Genomic DNA, 19,524 nt, shown 5'->3' on the forward strand with positions numbered 1-19,524 from the left:
GTGAATGTTTGGGACTAAAATGATTTCATTCTCATCTCTCTGCCATCAGATATGATCCCCTACTGTGATCAGAAGGGTCTGCACTCTTCAGATCAGGGCACTGTGACTGTGATCAGAAGTTTTTAATCCCAGAAACTGCTGAACACAAGCTCACCTTCATCTGAAGCAGTTCGTTTTCATGGCAGAATGCTTACATTTTCGCCTATATCGTCATGGTTATCTCAAAATTTGTCTTTAAAAATTTCAGACATTTAAGATCAATAATTACAACGAGGTTTAGGTTTAGTTTATGTCATGAGTTTTAAGTCATGAATGAAAATGTGCTGTGATATGCCTGAAGACATCATATCCGATACTGAGCTACTGAGACAAGAACAGTACGGATCTTTATTTGCTTTGTTTTCTAACTGAAGTTCTGAGAATTTTTTAAAAAAACTCATGTTTTCTGGTAGCTCCTTATAAACATTATTTCCTAAATATCAGAAACTGGAAGCACTTCATAATGCAGTGATTATTTTTTACTGGGCGAGCAGGTTAGTGGTTGCTTACTTTAAGTGCTCCATTTTTATTTTACTTGGGAAATATTCAAGACAAGAACTGTTCCTCCCCCTCCTTGTGAGCAGAATGTAAATGAAGAAGCTGTGCATCCATTCAAGTCAAACATTTCATTGCTTTTTCCACCTCTACCCCTATTTGTGCCAGCTCGCTCAGCCAATGTCTGCAGCATATACAAATTAATCTGGGAAAAAGAGATGGGAATAGAAAGGGAATGCATATGAAAATCTGTCATATGTGTGTATCTATATATATATATATATATACACACACTGTATATATATGTGTGTGTGTGTGTGTGTGTGTGTAAATGTGTGCTGGGGTGGGGGGGCTAAGGAATCAGTTTTTGGAAAGCTACTTAGGCAGCAATGACTAAGACAATAGGTCTTGTAAGGCACCTTAGGAGGATTACAATGGAGCCACTTGGCTAAGACACACCAGGCTTTTCTCCATTTAGCTTTGTGCAAAGCTGCCATCAGGATAATAGAGAGGGTGTGTCTGTGATCTTTGTCCTTTGCTTCTAAGAAACCTGCACAAAAGCTGTTTTAAAGGACTACTAGCCTTCTGAACTACATATTAGACGTTTTACACTCATTTCAACTATTAACCGTAATGTAAATATGGTAAACTTCATCATTCATCCTTCCAAAGATTGCATTATATCCACATCCTGTTAAAGCAGAGGATTATTCCACTCTGGGTTTTTTTTCACAACCCAAAAATTATGGTTCTTCATTGAGTTGTGCTGGAGCTTGTGTTGCCATATTGTGTGACATTAACGAACAACTTGATCTTAGACAAAAGTCAAAAACAAGTCACAGTGTTGTGGCTAAAAAGAATCTAGCCCCAAGTTGCTCATAATAAAATAATTATACCTGGTGACTCTGGAGTCTAAAATAGGTGCTAAGGAGCAGCTATGTGTGTTGCCAGATTTGTGAACGGCAATAATGTGATTATGTTGCATGCCTGCATAATGTGACTAAGACTGACAAAACTCCACATAGCTTGAGTGGAATATTAATTACTTATCTTATGTTATTTGGGTTGGGCTAATTAGTTACAGGGTGATAACTTATTCATGAACTCTAGGAACCTATAAGCTGAAGAAGATGTTCATTCACTGGTATTAAATTGACCAGTCAGTGGTCCTAATGGCTGATGGTTATGTTAATGACCACCATCTCTTGGATAAAGTAACTGGACATGATTTGGTGACTCTCTGATACAGATTATTTTTTTATTATTAAAAAGGATCATCACAAATAAATAGGAAACATAATATTCATCAACATAATATTTGCTTCACTACCACTGTTTACCACGGACATCCTCACCTTTCCTGGTGTCCCAGGTCCTGCAGGAGTGTGTCAGCATACTTCTGCCTCTCGCTGGGCTCCACATTAGCTAATTTCTTCACCTCGCTGCGCACAAAATACCAAAACTCCTTAACGCCATTCTCCACCTTCCTCCGCAGCTCCTCCTGAGTGGGCCCGGGGCCTGCAATGGAAGTAGAGCAGGGTTTAAAAAATAAAAAAATAAAATAAAAAAATGAGGATGAATGCCGTATGATGAAAACAATGAGTTGATGATGACCACAATGCCCATTGGAAGAAGCAAGGTGGGAAGTTATGTCAGGAAATTTTCCACAATATCTGAGGATTACAGTACAGAATATGTAGTACAGAAAAAACTACTGAAAAATGCATAATTTTGGAAAATAAACTTTAAACTTAACTTCTTTCAAAATGTGTCCCTGGGTATTACTTTGACCTGATTAGGAAACACTTGCTTTTGTGTATCATCTCGCATGTTTTTCACACACAGGAACTCTACACCCTGGCTGAGCCAAACAATGTGGACTAACCCACATGGATAACACAGCTGCCTGTTCTTGTTTCTGTAAAGAGTGAGAGATGAAAAAGAAATCCAAGGAAGGAAAGGATAGCCTTTTTTTCACTTCCTGCCCTACTCTCTCTTCACACCCCCCTGTGTGGAAAAAAGCTGGAGGGTATTTTTAGCTTTTTCTTTCCCTGCGGCTTGATGGAAAGAGTGACCCTATGCTGCCCTCCAAGCATGTCCTTTTTTATTTTCCCTCTGTTCCTTTTCTTTTCTCTCACTCTCTCCTGCTGCCAATGGGGCATTCACACTGCTTCCACTTCATTCACACATTTCCCCGCTCACCTGACAGCTTTCCTGCCCTTTTAGAGTATCAAATACACATAACCCTGCCCATTTACAATAAAGCTCTGTCGTCATCACTGTTGAGCTACATATTGCCAAGTTCTCACTTTAGGCAAAAGCTCAAAAAGGGTGTAAACTTTCAGCATGCAATATAGTATCATATTTTAAAATATCTATGCCTAAATCTTTCCTGTAACCTTGTACCTGGTCCTGCTTACCATCTCCGGTGAGTTTCTGGAAGCTGTGGATCTTCTGTTTGGCTCTGGTTAGCTGGTCCTCCAGGGAGCGTAGCCTTCCTACTGCCAAAGATCCAGCTTCTGCCTGGCCCTCTGGTATCCTAGAGGACAAAAAGAGATGATGTGATTGGTGAGCATGACAGCGTGAGCACATCGATAAAATGAAGAGAGTCCAAAAATGAAGTTCAATGAAAAAAATGAGTGCATCACAAAATGCATGGATAATCAGGTTCTACACCAAATTAACATGGCTGTTTTTTGTCTCCACTTTTTTTCCTAGTTGTGATGATAATGGCTGCTTTGGAAATACTGTCAAACTCTCCTCACAGTATAAAATAGAATTAGTTTGAGAAGAAAAAACACTGCAAGTCAACCACTTTCACAACAACTTTGTTCTCAGGAGCTTGATGAACACCAGCTGGTTAATCTGAAACACATGGGCTGTTCTCATTTTTAAAAAGTTGTGGAGACAAATCCAGATGTGAAGACTTGTATAGTGTGCACTACTGAAAATACTCATTTGCAGGGAAAAAACAAAACAAAACAACAAAGCGCAGCCTTCCAGAACTGGGCCTTTGTGTCTTAGTTCTGAGCTCAATATTATAGTATGTTCAGAATACTGAATCACTTTGTGTTTGTTAGTTTCAGCTTAACTTCTCCAAAATCCAATCGAGCAGCAACTAAGTCTGAACTGAATGCCAAATTAGTGAAACACTAAGTTTTTTTAAATAATAATAAGAAATAAAAATCAAACATAAAGCGAGATTATAATTCGGTTTTGACTTTGGTCCGCTGAAGAGTTTCTGATGCACTACCTATAGAGTTAAAAAGCTTAGTTCATGTAACAGAAACAAATTTAATTTAGTCAGTAGAACTATTTAAAATGAGTAAACTACACTGATTACGATTTTTTGCTGTACCAGCTACCCATAATATAAACTAAACTAAACTAAAGTAGAGGCCAGTTGTTTTGTTGATGTGTGAAATGGACCAGAAATAACTGGATTACATGTAATCAATTATTCCCTAATACACGTGTTTGCCATTAAGGTGGTATTCACACCTAATAGTCTGCTAGACTCAGTTCGATTAATTTTTTTTTTTTTTTCTCACATTGCAGTCAAACAAACCAAACATTCTTAATAACATATTCCCATCCTCGCCTGAGGTGGTGCTGCATCTACAATTGCTGAAGGAGACAGTGAACAAGAAAACTTGCTTAATGCAGCCTGTTGAGAGAGTACCAAGTTAACTGGATTTATTTTATAGCTGGAACACAAGGCCAGGAAGGGGGGGTGTGACTCAAATAAGGGACAAGCACTCTCCAGTCTGAGATAAAACGTGCAAATTAGACTCATGCGTTTCTCTTTATCTCCCTTTGAAGGAGGAAAAAAAGGCATCAAATGACTTGAAAGGATGACATGACAAGATGTCTTTAACAACGATTCCCGTGTGTGTGGATGTGTGGATTTAAATTGGAAGAAAAAAAAAAAAAAAGAAAGAAAAAAAAAAAAAAAAATATATATATATATATATATATATATATATGTGTGTGTGTGTAAAAGCAGACACCATCAGCAACATCACAAGGGTGCCCGACTAAATGATAAACAGTCGTGCTCAAAAGTGTCATATAGAAGTGAGAACATTTCCAAATGAAAGTCTTGGGGGAGATTTGCTGCTTGTTAACTTTGAAATGTTGTTTGGACAGCAGCTGAGGGTAATTAATCAAGTGCAGTAACATATTTTGTGTGCATGTATGTAAATTGATCTGTGATACAACAGCATATTTTATTTTAAGTGTTTAGTCAATTATCTCACACAGATAAATGCAAAAATATAAATTAGCATATTAACTGCTCTATGTCAGTGAACCATGAATGACTACAATAACTACGGAAAACACAAATGAGTCCTCCGACATCCTCTGAACACCAAGTTCACGTCAGTCTGGGGAGAAAGAAAAAAAAAACCCAATGACATGCAAGAGAAGAAAAAAGTATTTAAAACTAAATATGTCCAAATGCCCATGTGCATTCACCATAATGAGTCATCAAGGCATGCAAACTCAATTTGCTCCTTAAGTAAGGAACATCAGTCGCTGGCAGGCATAAAGATGAGACTTTTAAAGTTGCTGCAGCCTCTCTTGCCACACAACTCCCCTTCAATGTGTGAGCCTTGGTCCCTGAGAAGGCTTTGCCTCCCACTCCACTGAGCACTAACTGAGCAAACTGCTTTAAAGCCATGAAAACTTGAGAAAAGGGCTTTTTTTCAACATTATGTAACCCTGTGATGGACAATAGTAAACCTTTGTATAATTACATGGAACAACATTTGCCCTAAATTTAGTTGTGTTTTTTTTTTCTTCCTTTTCATGAAATCTATGGTGTGACCATTACCTGACACAGATCTTTGAAATAAAACCCAGCAACATTGCTTCTTTGAGTATCAGCTATTATCTCTTCTCCAATTGTATTCAACTAGCTTTTCCCATAGGCCACACCTTTATCTTTTAGTTACACTGCTGCACAGGATGTAGGACTCTTTATAAAGTTACATCATTTCCCAGGGGTTATAAGTGCTGCTATAACCGTGACATACAAAAAAAATATATTTCCTTGAACAAGGATGAAAACAAAAGGCTAAATCAGCTCAGGCTAATGAATGGGAACATGGTACAGAGGTTATCTAGAATATAAACTGCAAGTGCAATTATTACAAGTGTGTGAGAGTTGAAAAAAAAAACATAATAATCCTCACCCAAGATATGTTGAGATAACATATACACACACATTCAGCCACACACACACACACACACACACACACACACACACACACACACACACACACACACACACACACACACACACACACACAGGAGAAATACAGCTTTGCACAGAAGCAGAAATGATCCTTTATAGCACCTCTAGAGAAACTGCAGCAGAGACAAAGCAGTTGGATTCAGCAGCATCTTAAACGATACAGGAAAGGTAACAGATGAGAAAACTGAGTTGGGGGGCGGGGTAAAAGCAGGGGATGATGAGCCCCACGGGCACTGTGTACTCAGTTGGAAAGCAGGTGAGGAGCAGCATATAGCTCAGTTTCCTCTGAAATGCCGTCCCAGCTGTCGCGCCGCTCACAGGGTGATCAGAGTTGGCTGAAGCAGTTTTAACTGCAGGGACCGGTGTAACGGTATGGCTTACGCATAACTCTGAGGGAAGATTTAACACAGTCTGGCTGATTTCAAATGAAAACTCGTGCATTGACCTGGAAAGCTATACATACGGAAGGAAATGTAAAGCGTTCTCTGAGGTGTAGATGAAAGACAGCTGCAGGATGCAATTTGCCTTTACATTAAGCTGTAGCTTACATGAGTTTAAACAAGTGTATCCGTGTATCGTTCTGGTGTGATGCGTCAAGGGCTGAAGTGATATTTTCCAGGCTTTTCTGAGAACTCAGTGCCTCTAACCACTTGACTCCAATAAGTCAAGCTGATAAACAGCAGGAATGTGGTAGTCGGAAACAAATAGGTGGAAAAATACATTATTACCATGAAAACCTGAAACTGCTGCTTAGAAACCATTTTAAATACTGCTATGGGATTCTTAAAGAGATAAATACAAAGACTATTTATTGTACTATACTTTGTGTGTGTGTATGATGCTTTTGTACAAATATTCCTACTTGTGTCCAATCAGTTTATGCCCCCTTCCTTTGCTGTGTCTGTGTTATATCCACTGATACAGTGTAAATCCCATGTAAACTGATTCTGAATAGTGCATTCTTGCTTCCGCACATCCACAGCAAGCCGGCTCTACTCTGAGCCCCGTTTGACAGAGATGTCCCGACCACAGACAGCTCCAATAATAGGGCTTGTGTTTGTGGAAGCAGACCTTCATGTGCAGGGCCTGAGCGATGACCAGGTCGATGGGAGTTCAGGTCTGCAAGCGGCAACCGTTTCTGTCTCTATGAATGTCTCCTTAAACATGAGTCAGTGGCCTCATACATCAAACTACACAGACTGTTTTTTTAAATTTCTATTATAACTTGAATTGAAAGATAGGGACCCAAATGAGGGACAAAAGTTAAATTTTACAAGCTATAGCTAGAGGCAAGCCAAGGGACACGTTACAAGGTGAGAATTGAGGTCTAATGGTCAACAATCAACACCATTACAAGACTATTCCACTGAAGCATACAAAAACAATTTGCTTCAGTGCTGCCCCTCTCTCCTTCTGTCCTACATCCTGAGTCACATGTTTCTGTGCATGCAAATAATTCTTTGCCTCTGCTTTAACTTGCAGAACAAATTACATGGGTTTACAGCATGTTGTCAAATGAAAACTACAAACTTCTAGGTAGCCCATTAATCTTTTTTTATGGCTCAGATTTTGATTGTGGTGCACAATAGCAAACACCCTGTTGGCACTGAAGTAGGCTGAAATAATATATAAAGCAGATTAGCACAGTGGCTGTGGTCTCTGCAACTCTTCTCATCCCCTTGGTCCTCATTTTTCATTTCCTCCTTGCTGCTTTTTACTTAGTGCGGTCCTCATGCCATCCATCATGCTCCCACCCCGTTCTCCTCTGCATCATTCCCTCCCTCCCTGCTTCCGTCCTCCTGTTGGCATACTGGGGGGTTTGGGGAGGGGGGATCGATCAGGTCTTCATTGCTCAGCCCAGCTGTCACTTTTGCCCCTGCTTCCCCCCAGTGTCACACCATCAGGCTGGCACGTGTCGTTGTCTCCACAGGAGCAGTGGCTCCGTGCCCGAGGTGACTGACAGCTGCAGTGAGGGCGGAGTAATACGGGCCGAGCAACTCGACCTCGTGCTTACCTCTCGTTAGTGCTGCAGGGTGATTGGTGTGTTGGCGCAATGCCTGCCACTCAAATCAATCAAGAATAGCCTGAATCACTGGACTGCATCTGTAGGCCTGGCCAGGTGATACTAATTTGAATCCAAGTGTTTGACTGATATATTGATTAACTACACATGGCGACTCTAAAAGAGTTCAGAAAAACTGGTTAAATGTGTGTGTGAGGCATCTAGCGGCTTCGACACATAAATGTTTGTCTTCAGCAATTGTGCTAATTTGTGATCAACAAAAATCAATGCTCCACGCAAACTCGCTGTCATAAAGCAAATAAGAGCCTGTCAGATATGTAATGAGTGCACCTCCCTGTCTGATAATGCATCTCTCTAGTACTGCTGCAGTGTAATGACACTAACCAAGTTAAATTTTACTCTGATCTATAAATCTGTCTGAATAGAGCGAGTTTGCAGGGCAAGGACTCAACATGATGTGTAATAATGTCAGTTTTATGGGTTTCAATCTCTCTGAGGCCACTCATAAAAAATGAAGGCACTTGTGTGCTGGTTAAGGCACTTTGAAGGTGGTGAATTGCGTTAGGCTTGTGTTGTACTAGTCGATGAGTGAAGCTAGTAAGTTGTTACATAGTCATTCTGTGACAGTGGAGTCTGGCTAGGTGCCATGCCTGTCAGCAGTTTGCTTGTTGAATGAGAGTAGAATGAGGCAGAGGTGGAGGGGAAAGATGGAGGTTAGGAAGGAGGGAAAGTGGGAGTTGGGGTAGGTGATGAGCAGAGAAGGGAGGAATTGTAGGGGGGGATGATGGGCAGCTCACTAACAGCCTCTTTGCATCTATTAGGGCTCTAATGTAAGGATAAGAGACACTACAGGAGTTCTCTCCTGAGCTTGTATGTAGTCTTATTACACACACTCACATATGCACAAATATACAGAATTAAACAAAGCAACTATTGTCAATAGCTCCTAAAGCTTAATATCAGTTGGCTGCATGCTTACATGTTTTGCTGGATACTTCTTTGAAGCTTAGAGGGACTTGAGAAGGCACTGCCCCAGTAAACAACTGAGGAGACCTCAGTCCCAGATCAACAACTGAACTCAATAACAAGAAACAAGCGTGCAGTGTGTCAGGGACCCATCTGGACATCGGCTGAACATCGAGTGAAAGATGCACTTGCTTTTTTTCATGCCATGAATTCCACCTTTGTTTTTGAGCCAATTTTAAATAATTACAAAAGCAAGGGATTTAATCAGAGACCAGCTGTTTGAAGCAATGCATGTGTGTGTTTTTATGTTTGTGTGCACTGATGAGGGGGCCCCGCATCAAAGTGAATTGGAATATCACAGAGGAACAGCAATGGCAACATCTGAAGCGCTCCGTTAATATGACACACATCCTCTGTGCAGGAAGGCGAACACACACATCCATGTGCAGAGCTACTGTTGGGAGTGTGAGGAGAAACAGCATGCAGAGATAAGAGCAGAACCATCTGTCTTGCTATTACGAATAGTGTGAATGTGTGAAAAATGCTGTGTGGTTAATGGACTCAAGCAATGTGATGTTGTTTTTCAAAACAACAATGAAATCTGTTGAGGTGTGTGACAGACCATCCATCTGTCACACGCAGCATCTATGACACTACTGATCAGCTTTTGGAACTGGAGAAGGGTCAGCTGATAAAATCTTGTTTAACCACGTTTAGCGACGAAGCATGCAGTTTCAGTCATTTCACTGCCACATTGCAGCATTGGAATTATTATTCTCATTGGACTGACAGGAAGCTAAAGGCTGTACTTGTTGGGCTAAGGATTTTTCTAAAATGAGAAGTTTACTGACCAGACAGAGCTCATCAGGTGGATTACATTTGCGGTCAACTGTGTTTTCGTTAAAACGTCAGTTCAAGAGTTACAAGACTAACAAAATTCTGGGAACTGATGCAGTTTAGCAAAGCACTTAAAATTTTGGCATAGTATTGAGTGGTGCAAGAAATTTCCAGTATACACCAAAAATGCAAGCTACTCTACCACACCACTTTTCCAGATGTCCAGAAAAGATCTGGATTTCTTACCAGAGTAAAAAGTCATACATGGAGTTTGTAACATGTCTGCGAACCCTTGTTAATATACAGTGGATTTTTTTTTTGCTTCAAGCCACATGCCAAGAAGAACGAACACAAACTGCCGGATGTCCGCCATTCTTGTCCTTTGCTTACATGCTGCATTTTTCTTTGCGCAGCTTTACTTTTCATACTGCACTTTAAAGCGCTGCTGTAAATGGTAGAACAGATCAGTCATGCTTTATCCTTTAGACGAAATCTCTTTTAAATATTCTCTACACAAAACATTATTTTGCTGCTCATCTGCAGCTTTGAATATGAACCATCTGCAAATAACCGAGCCACCGGCTAACCAAGAGTGATGAAAGGGGAAAGAGTGCTCAGACTTCGGGAGAAAGGTGGACCTGCAAAGTTGTGTTATAGTCAAGAAAAGAAAAAATGGAACACAGCAGACTATAATGATAATTATATTGATATAATTTTAAAACTCAAGATATCGCCCTGCCCTATTGTAAGGCAAGATGGTAAACGCAAAAGAAGGATGACTTAGCTCAAGAAACTCGCTTCTGCTCATTACAAGCAGGTCATTTACCTGAGAGATTCGGCCATGCGCCGCAGGTCTTCATTCTGTTGCTTGAGCCGCTCCAGCTTGGCCAGGATCTTGGAGAGCTCCCGACTGGACCGCTCCGGATGCTCACTGTCTCTCACCAAGTGACCGCCAATGTAGAAGAGGAGTGTGCCCCAGGCCAACAGCACAAGGGTAATCCAACGCCATGAACCCGCCCAAGGCCGCATGGTTCAACCACGCCCACCCAAAAAAGCCTTGTGGGTGTGCTTGTACGCCCACCGGCCCACCGGCCTGCCTGCCGGATGCGCACACGCACTCTGCCCCGTCACCACAAATGCCACAGTGCTAACCGTGGTACTGGCATCTTTGCAAGGATGGTTAATGACAGATGAGATGGAGATGTTGTGCGTTTTGTGACTCAGGAGTGTTTACAAAAAGGCAAAAGGTGCTACTCCAGTGATCAGCCTGTCTTTTCTGTGTGCTAAAGCATGGCTAGCACACTCAGTAGCTTTTTGGCGGTCTGATTGGTGTTTTCACCCTCCACCCAACTCCGTGCTGACAAGCTTATCCAACACTGCGCCGTGTCTTTCCTTTCCCACAGGAATCTGTTATTGAAGTTGCATCCTGTAAAAAGATAGAAAAATATGAGTTAGTTGAGCTTTTGCAAGACAATTTTGATTTAGCAAATACTCCCTGAGCTTGCTGGTCAAAAAGAAGTAATTCTGAAGAGGAAAGCAAAGCATGAGACAGACAGTGCCACATAGAAACAGTGCAAAGAACAGTCAAGATGCTGCTGACTGATCTTGACATAACCCTGTCTCAGCAGCCTACAGGATTGATCAGTATGACACTGCAATTTGCATTTACACAGTGATGCGCAGTCCCTGAGCTGTGCTGCACTGCTGTCGAGACAGCACACACATGTTCCACTTTCAGCATTGTGCCTGTTTGTACATTACATACACACTTGGAGTCACACATGATGAAGTCTCTCAAAATCCAGCCAACCCAGCGCATATTTACAGAAGCAGCCACACCACAAAAGAATCTCTTATTTTCTTCACACCAGACAATGCAACCTCACCCACAGCCAACCAAGACCTAAAAGACCACCAGTTAGTCGATAAAGTCCCACATATGTTCTCCCTGAGTATTTTCCTCCTTTCCGGATGACCACGACCATCCCTGGTAAGCTCTCTGATAGAATGCACTGTCAAGGTGATGCAGTGAACAGAAGGGGGGGAAAAAAACCCTGGATCATCACTCCTTTTCACCCCAAAGCAGCAGGGGAGATGGTGATGGACACATGCTGGATTTATGAAGCAACCTTCGCTGTCAATTCCCAAACAAAGTCCTGCCACACAGCCGAGGCTAGACCTGTGATGGGATGAAGACTGGCAGATGTGTGCAAGCGCATGAGTGTGTGCGCCATCATCTCTGATTCTGTATCACAGTATGCTGGAACAATGCCAAGCATCTCAGACTTTATGCGAGTAGCTCTGGTTAGATAGGTTTGATTGGCATGTCACAAAGTTTTTGCTGTTCATGTCTACAAATGTTCACGACAGAGGTAAATGTTCCTACTGGGGTTTGCCCGACAGCTCACAAGTAGGCTAACAGTGGCTCATGTTCACCATGCCGGCATACTTGATATGTGGGGCATAAATGCTGCCATGCTTCAATACTGTAGAGATGGCTCATGTATCAGTTGTGCACATTGTCCAGAACGCTGCAGTAGAAAATCATTAAAACAATTATCTCTACTTTTTCAATAATTTCTAACTGAATGCTGGGGGATACCTGGAATTTATGCAGATGTTCACTCCTTACTGGTGCCCCTGTTGCAACTAACCAAGGGTGACACACCAGTGGCTCCTCTTTATGCATGAAGCACGACAATGTGCTGAGCTGTGTTTTATTATGGAAAATAAGAGGTGCAGAAGAATAGCACTCCACTAGTTAATGCATGATTGAGACTTCACTAAAAGCCAGGCTGAATAAACCCTTGTCATGGTGTTTGATGAACCATAATGAGGTCTGAGTGCAATAGACTAAAACAGATATAACTGCCCAATAAGACAGCCAATTGCTGTCAGATGAGACTTGGAAAAGAGTTGGAGGTAAAATTTCAAACTTATGCATGAATTTTAAGCCAGCTGTTAGAAAACCAATTGGCAAAAAAAAAAAAAAAAAAAAAAAAAAAAAAACCTCCCTTAAAGTTGTATAACAGTGGCCCCATATCTTTTTATATGCCACCAATTGGTAACGTGAACCTTGTCACAACCTGGCCTGTGAGAGCATAACAACAGTGGAAATGCACCAATTTCACAGGATAATTATTTTATTTAAAAATTTATTTATTAATATTTATTTCAGTGAATCTGTAGTGTAGGATGTGACTGGTAATGAAAGTGGTGCAAAGGAACAAACTAGAAGAAACATCACCTAAAGCTGTTTGTTCTATAGGGAAGAGGGTAGGGCTGGGCGATTAATCGATAAAATCGATAAATCGAATTTTCCATTTCTGGAGATTTATTTTTATGCAAATCTGGATTTTTTCCCCAAAGTTAGTTAGCAGCAGCTCTCCCTCTACACCAGAACGGTGTTTATCTGACAGATTTTCAGTGAAGTGACCTTTCACTCATTCCTGGGATTTAGCTGTGCGTATATTTGCAGTGAGAAATGCTGCTCTCTACGAGATGCAGAAGTCAACTTAACCCACAAACACTAGTTAAGAGACAACCTTCATCAGGGGAATTATTTCTGCAGTGGATCCGGTATGATAAGGATCCAGATGGAAAGAGATCCTGGATGCATTGTGTCACATATTTCTATGTAAGATATGACGTCGTTTATATGGTGGAAAAGTTATGACATTATATGCTTTATTTTTGCTGGCATTCATTTATATAAATAAATAAATGTTTTTAATAAGTTTTTTTATGTTTTGTAAAAGAAATGAAAAAAAATCTATTAAAATCAGAAATCGGATTTGGTTATAAAAAATCTGAGATTTTATTTTTAGGCCATATCGCCCAGCCCTAGAAGAGAGGGTGAAATGTCAGTAGCAGGTATGTTTTAAAGACTTTAAACACGGGGTCCAGATGTTCTTAGTAACCAGTTAATGAACCACTACCAACAAGGTAAGAAGAGCAACAATCAAAAGTAATAATTACTACAAATAGAAAAGAAAGGGGCCATCACAACCAACACCAATATAAATAAAAATCAGGACAGCCTCAATCTGTGTTGGACTAAAATATGTTCTTGTGGCAACTGTTAGAGCCTTAAAAAAATCATGATGAATATTATAATGTGTGTGTGAGTAAAGTTATAAATATTCAGAAAATATAAGACCACAGTACACGAAAAAGCCAAAATATTATGTGCCTACATGCTGCTGATTTTACACAGGAGACACTTGTGAGCCTATTTTCAAAGCAATTCTTTAGTGACCACCTGAGGGTGAAAGGCTCAAATCCATTTCCTGATTTTGACTGATCAGTGAAACATAACAATATTAAAGTCAAAATCCTCAAAGTTGAACAATTTTCAAACCAAAGATATACAAGTCGAAGGGCCGGGACTGTGTATTGAGAATGCCTTTGCACAGAGGACATTGTACATTTTTAATCTTCAGTGTCACAGGATGCATACAATGCTGCCATCACACTTGTAGCAAAATGTTAGACAAACTACTAAATGATAACTGCAAAATTATTTCAACATAAACTGTAGGACAGCATGAGATAATCTAATTAGAGTACTAGAAGCGCACACTGGGTAGAGGTCAGGCAGCTAAATCTGATATTAACCACTTGCAATGAAATAATGAAAACAGCCAATAATCATTATTAAAGAAATGTAGCTCACCTCTGAATGTACAAAACCTGCAGGCTTATAGGCCGACTCTGTTTTAAAAGAAAAGCCTCCTTCGCTAGCAGCACATTATGACCATTATCAAATCCTGTCAATGGCTTCAGAAAATGAGTAAAGATGCTTTTACAGTCCCTTTTCATCATGGCTTTGAGCTTAGCTTTGATGAAGTGGCACAGGAGAGGAGAAACACATTATAGTTTCAGATAGCTGGGTTTTATAATTACAAAAATGAGGAGACATCTATTGAGTCCTGCGTCCGCAGAAAGTGGCCTGATTAAAGACAGAATGTTACTCTGCTATGATACTCTACTAAAATTTGTTCCACTGATGAAGATCTGTCAGTGTAATGTTGCAGTAGAAATACAGTCAAGCGGAGCACTGGAGCTTTTTGCCTTTTCTAAAACCTCGCACATTTTCCCTCAACTCACAGGAGAGCAATTGGGTACATAAATTATGGAAATTATAATAATGCCAGTTAAATAAATAAAAGTTCCCCACTGTGGCACAATCGTTTCTACATTGGACTGCGTGACAGAGATGCTGACAGCGGGATTTTAGAAAAGTTGGCCTTATGGTGCTTCTTTTCTTTTCCGCTTTCTTCCTCCTTGCCTCTCTTTCCTCCATCCTTAAAGTAAAGTTAAAAAGCCTGCTTGCTGGGTTATTGCTACTATATACAACATGAAATATGTGGTTTCATTTGAATGTGCAAACCTGCTACTTTATATATGACTGTAAAACAAACGTTATTCAGCAATTCTTGTCTGCACCACCCACTCACTCACTCACCAAACCCTCCTTATGACCTTGCGTATCAACCCGCATCATTCTCTCTCAATGTAAAGGTCGGTAAGGTGTATGGAGCCCTGCAGGGTGGACTGTCAGCACTGTCACAAAATGTCCCTGTGCTGCAGCGGCATGCAGCAGCCAGAGGGGTCAGCTGGAATGACCCGTTTTTCAGTCCTATTGGTGATTTTTCAGTGTGACTAAGGTTGCATTAGGGGTCATCTATCAGCAGCCTCCGGTCTCCAGACAATAAGCACTGCGATGAGGTTCACTACTGAATTATGCATGCAGCTCAGCTAAGGACAGCTTATATTACACCATTACCGCGCAACTTAGAGGACAACTGGAAGGGAGCATCGCCTACACATACAGTACACCAACATATCAATCTATCTATGTGTAGAGAATACACTGCCACTTCTCATCTATGTTGGTGCAGAGGACTATATTAATGTGTGTTGCTAGGGGCAACCCTAAGGGGATATGTAGAACGATGTTGTACATGTCATGGTACGTAGTGTGGTGGCAGAGACATGTGATGCATGTACTTGGAAAACAGGCAAGAGAGGATTGAGAACAAATGAAAAACAACACTGCAAGAATGCTGATGAAAAAAAAATAAAAGTGGGAAAACATGTAAATATTCATGTCTGTGAACTGTATTCCATTCAGTTTAAAGCCTTCCATCCCAGTATATCATCAGTTTGAGACATTTGATTTTCCATTTCAGGTTATGAACACAATGCAAAGGGGGTTTCTGTTTGGGCTACAAGGATGAAGCATAAGAAACATCAACACCAAGTCTGCCGGCACTTTTAACTGTAATTTACCCAAGGAGGGTCTTGCTGAGCAAGCGGTTCTTAAAAAAAACAGACTTCTTTGTAGCTGTAAAGCTATATTCCTTTCCTACAGAATTCTACGACTGACTGCCGAGCAGCTTTTCTGGTTATTTACTCAGCTGGCCTGGAGGTTAAGTGCAGCGACACTTTTCTTTAGAGCCTCCCTTAAGAGAAGGGTGAATCTAGTTTCAAAGGCACAGAGATGACAAGGCAGTTGATGATGGATTTAACATAAATTAGTAAGCAAGTAAAATAAAATAAATAAAATAAAAAAAGACCCTAAAAACAGATCAGAAAGGAAACAGGGATATTGTAGGAAACAGCATTAGACCCATATATATTTTTTCTCCTGATTGCTGTCATTTGCATCAAAAACATTCAGGTTAAATTCAGTGTAATGCCCCCCCCGCAAGAATACCAGTCTGACTCACCCAGTAGTAGAATGCTCCCACTCCTGGTTCTCCCTCTCCCTATTTAGCTGGCACAATGCCGAAATGCAGAGACACCCTCAGTTTTTCTGGGTGCCCCTGGTGTTTCATATGCATGTGTGCACCAGAGAGATGGTGTGTGGGAGTCGCATGGCTTGTTACAGCTGACTGCATCCACAGACACGCACATACCGGCATACACCCTCACACACAGAAGAGTGGTAAATATTTCATGAGCCGCTGTTTACTTCACAACATTTCTGAGCCGAATGTGCAGGAGTCCATTAACTTAAGCTAAAAGGCAGAGAGAAAGCCAGGCATAAGGACAAGCTTGGGGAAACAGAAGAAAATAGATAGATGGAAAGCCGGGAGAGTAAAGGGCATGATGGCCAAATAAATGAAAAGGGTTTTAATACATAAACATAGAAAGAGAGGCTCACAGCCAACAAATTATACACCGCAATCATGTCCTCTGCGAGAGCTTATTATAAAATAATTCTGTAATTACAGAGAAATTACACATGGTGGGTGTTTAAAGATTGATTGTGATATTGTAGGATGTTTTAAGCAACGCAATTAAAGATCATTTTTTGTCTTTTTTCAGATGATCCTTTGGCCAAAAATACTATGCAGGACAAGCATGGGGGGCCACAAAGTTTCACATTAATTAGAATTTCGTCCAGCTGTTTATTTAACTAATTAAAGCATGCAAATTTGCCCAAATAAACCCAAAAATCAATAAACTTGGCTCATGAATTATTAGCCTGTCTGGATGCTAAGTCGAAATGTGATTTGAAAAGCTTCATTACATTTTAGTTTTATAATGTTTTCACATGATGCATTTTCCCCAACTGTGTTCAATTTATTTTTAATAATTAACTGCAAAGTTCCTAATAAAATTCTAATTTCAGGCAAGCAGAAACTCATTATCCTCCAGTGCTTCCATAAATCAGAACTGCAACATCTGAAGTGTTTAGAAGTACAAGGTGTCAAGTGCTAGGTGGTCAAGGTGAAGAAAGTAACAAAACTACCTCTGAAGGCGTTTACCAACTTCAAGATTCAAATTTGAGAAAAGAAAAATAAATAAATTGCTAAATCTGCTGTTAGTCTCTGCAAGATATGTCTTTCATGATGGTCCAGATCTCAATCCAGAGCAATTCTCAATAACATGCACTCAAAGATTAGTGCTTAGGTAGCAAGCACTGGCCTTTTTGATGATAAAGGACCAACCCCAGTCCCTCCTCCATAGCTCATCCCCTGCATTATGCAGGAATAATGTACCAGTATTCTTTTGGGAGCTGAAGGAATTGTGTTCATCTAGCAATCCGAATGGCTCCTAGTGACCAAGTTGAAGTGCTGGATTAGGACTAATCAGATGACCACCACTCCTAGAAAAGTAACCCCTTATATTTGCAAAATGGAAAGGGAAGAGGTAATTGTAAGGGCAATTGATTTAGATCATAATCAGATATTATGCACACCTGTCAAATGGGATATTTAAGAAACCAGAGAACTGATAGACCCCATGGTTGGTAGTTGAACAGGACCTACAAACATATTTAATTGTTAATTATTTATTTGCTTCTGAGAAAATGAGAATTATCAAGTGAGATGGGAAAAAATATTCAACATATTCCTTACATATAAATGTTGCCAAAGAATTGAAGACTCCCCTGGAAGTTTCCACACTTTTATTATTTAATTGAGACAGGCAGAAATCAGACAAGGAGCTCCATGTGTTCAAAAAGAGACTGTTTCATTTTCCTTAACTATCTGTTCAAGCACCTTAGGCAGCGCACCTCATCTCAACTTCTGGATTAAGTCTCACAGAAGTGTCTGAAGGTCTCAGAGAAGTTCCAGCAATGGCACCGCTGAGCCCGCTGCAGCTTGGCATTCAGTATCACAGCCAAGCCCACAGCCTCTCCTTCAAGGTTATCTCTGCGGAGAATTCGCTGACAGCAGGATGTACACGCACACGCCTTCAAAACATGCACATGCAGTCACAGGGTGTCGCAAAGATAGGTGCACATGCACACTCACACACCTCACTGGCCAAGTTGGGTGTGTGGCGTGACTTGTTTGCATATGCACTGAAAACAAACAACTTTTTAATTGCGACAGAGGAGCATATGATAGCAATAGCAATAAAACATACTCATTAGCCTTCTGTTTTATTACTTTTTATATCCAAATAAAAATGCGGACCTGGGTGGGAGGGCCCCCCGCTGCCACCCCAAACTGTCTACTGACAAGTGATGGTAAATCTCAGGGCTCAAACATGGTCAAGGTCAGCTTTGTAAATTCCTCGTGTCAGTGAAGGTGATGAACTGGCTCTGCAATGGCATGTTTGTGTGTGTTGGAGTAGAAGGAGAAAAGAACAGGAGTTAACGCTGCTCAAGCAGCTGCATGTATCATGCCTGCAGCAATGGAGAGGGCCTTGAATGTCAGTGTTGATGTGCAAAAGCTTAAGTGAATGTTTATGTGGTGATAGATGGGTTGCAGAGAAATTACACAGTGATCACTTACTTTTTATGCACAGCACTGTGTAAAAAAGAAAAAAAAGAAAAAAACAAAACCAAAAAACAATACAGCCCTCTGTGAGAGGCAGAGCGACAAAGAACCTTGACCGTCATTGCATGCGAGCAAAAAAGCAGAAACTCAAGGCCTGTGTTATCCCTCTGCCTTGAGCTTTATTGCTGCTGGGATCCACACACACACACACACACATTTACTGTCTGTTCCAGTTTCTGTTCCACATAATGAGTCCCAATGACAACTGACCTTTCACAGCCTGGTGTGCTAGGGACGGGCTAGAGATGGGGAGGGTGGATGGGACTGTAGTGACCCCATACAGCGGGTGCCAACCTTCATTCGGTCACTTTAAAGCAGTGTAATAAGTGGCTGAATACACAAGAGAGAAGAAAGTATGAAAGGAAGGGAAAATATAAGAAAATCAGTAGGAGAGAGACAAGGAGAGAAGGACAAAAAAAAAGTACAGAGGCTGAACAGCTACTGTTACACTGTCCTTGCCGTGGGATTTTATCCTCTAAATATGCACAGACGTGTTATGTGATACCCATGGATCCACTGAATATGAATTTTGCTAAGATTACAATCAGACGTTTGAAGACAGACTTAGAAGTTGTCAGACTAATACTGTGATTGCAGTCTAC

General features: G+C 40.8%; 1 protein-coding gene across 3 annotated transcripts in view; it reads right to left on the reverse strand.

Annotated features, from left to right (window-relative positions):
- fut8b (fucosyltransferase 8b (alpha (1,6) fucosyltransferase)) overlaps window positions 1-19,524 on the reverse strand; it is a 91,809-nt gene that overhangs the window by 33,998 nt on the left and 38,287 nt on the right. For all 3 annotated transcript variants that reach the window (XM_041976297.1, XM_041976298.1, XM_041976300.1), the window contains 3 exons: window positions 10,447-11,046; window positions 2,955-3,073; window positions 1,890-2,052 (listed from right to left, as the gene is read on the reverse strand). In XM_041976297.1, coding sequence (XP_041832231.1) covers window positions 1,890-2,052; window positions 2,955-3,073; window positions 10,447-10,649 — 485 coding nt within the window. In that variant the 5' untranslated portion in view covers window positions 10,650-11,046. The remainder of the gene's footprint in view (window positions 1-1,889; window positions 2,053-2,954; window positions 3,074-10,446; window positions 11,047-19,524) is intronic.

Source organism: Melanotaenia boesemani, chromosome 22 (assembly GCF_017639745.1).
Source record: "Melanotaenia boesemani isolate fMelBoe1 chromosome 22, fMelBoe1.pri, whole genome shotgun sequence".
Lineage (NCBI taxonomy): Eukaryota > Metazoa > Chordata > Actinopteri > Atheriniformes > Melanotaeniidae > Melanotaenia > Melanotaenia boesemani.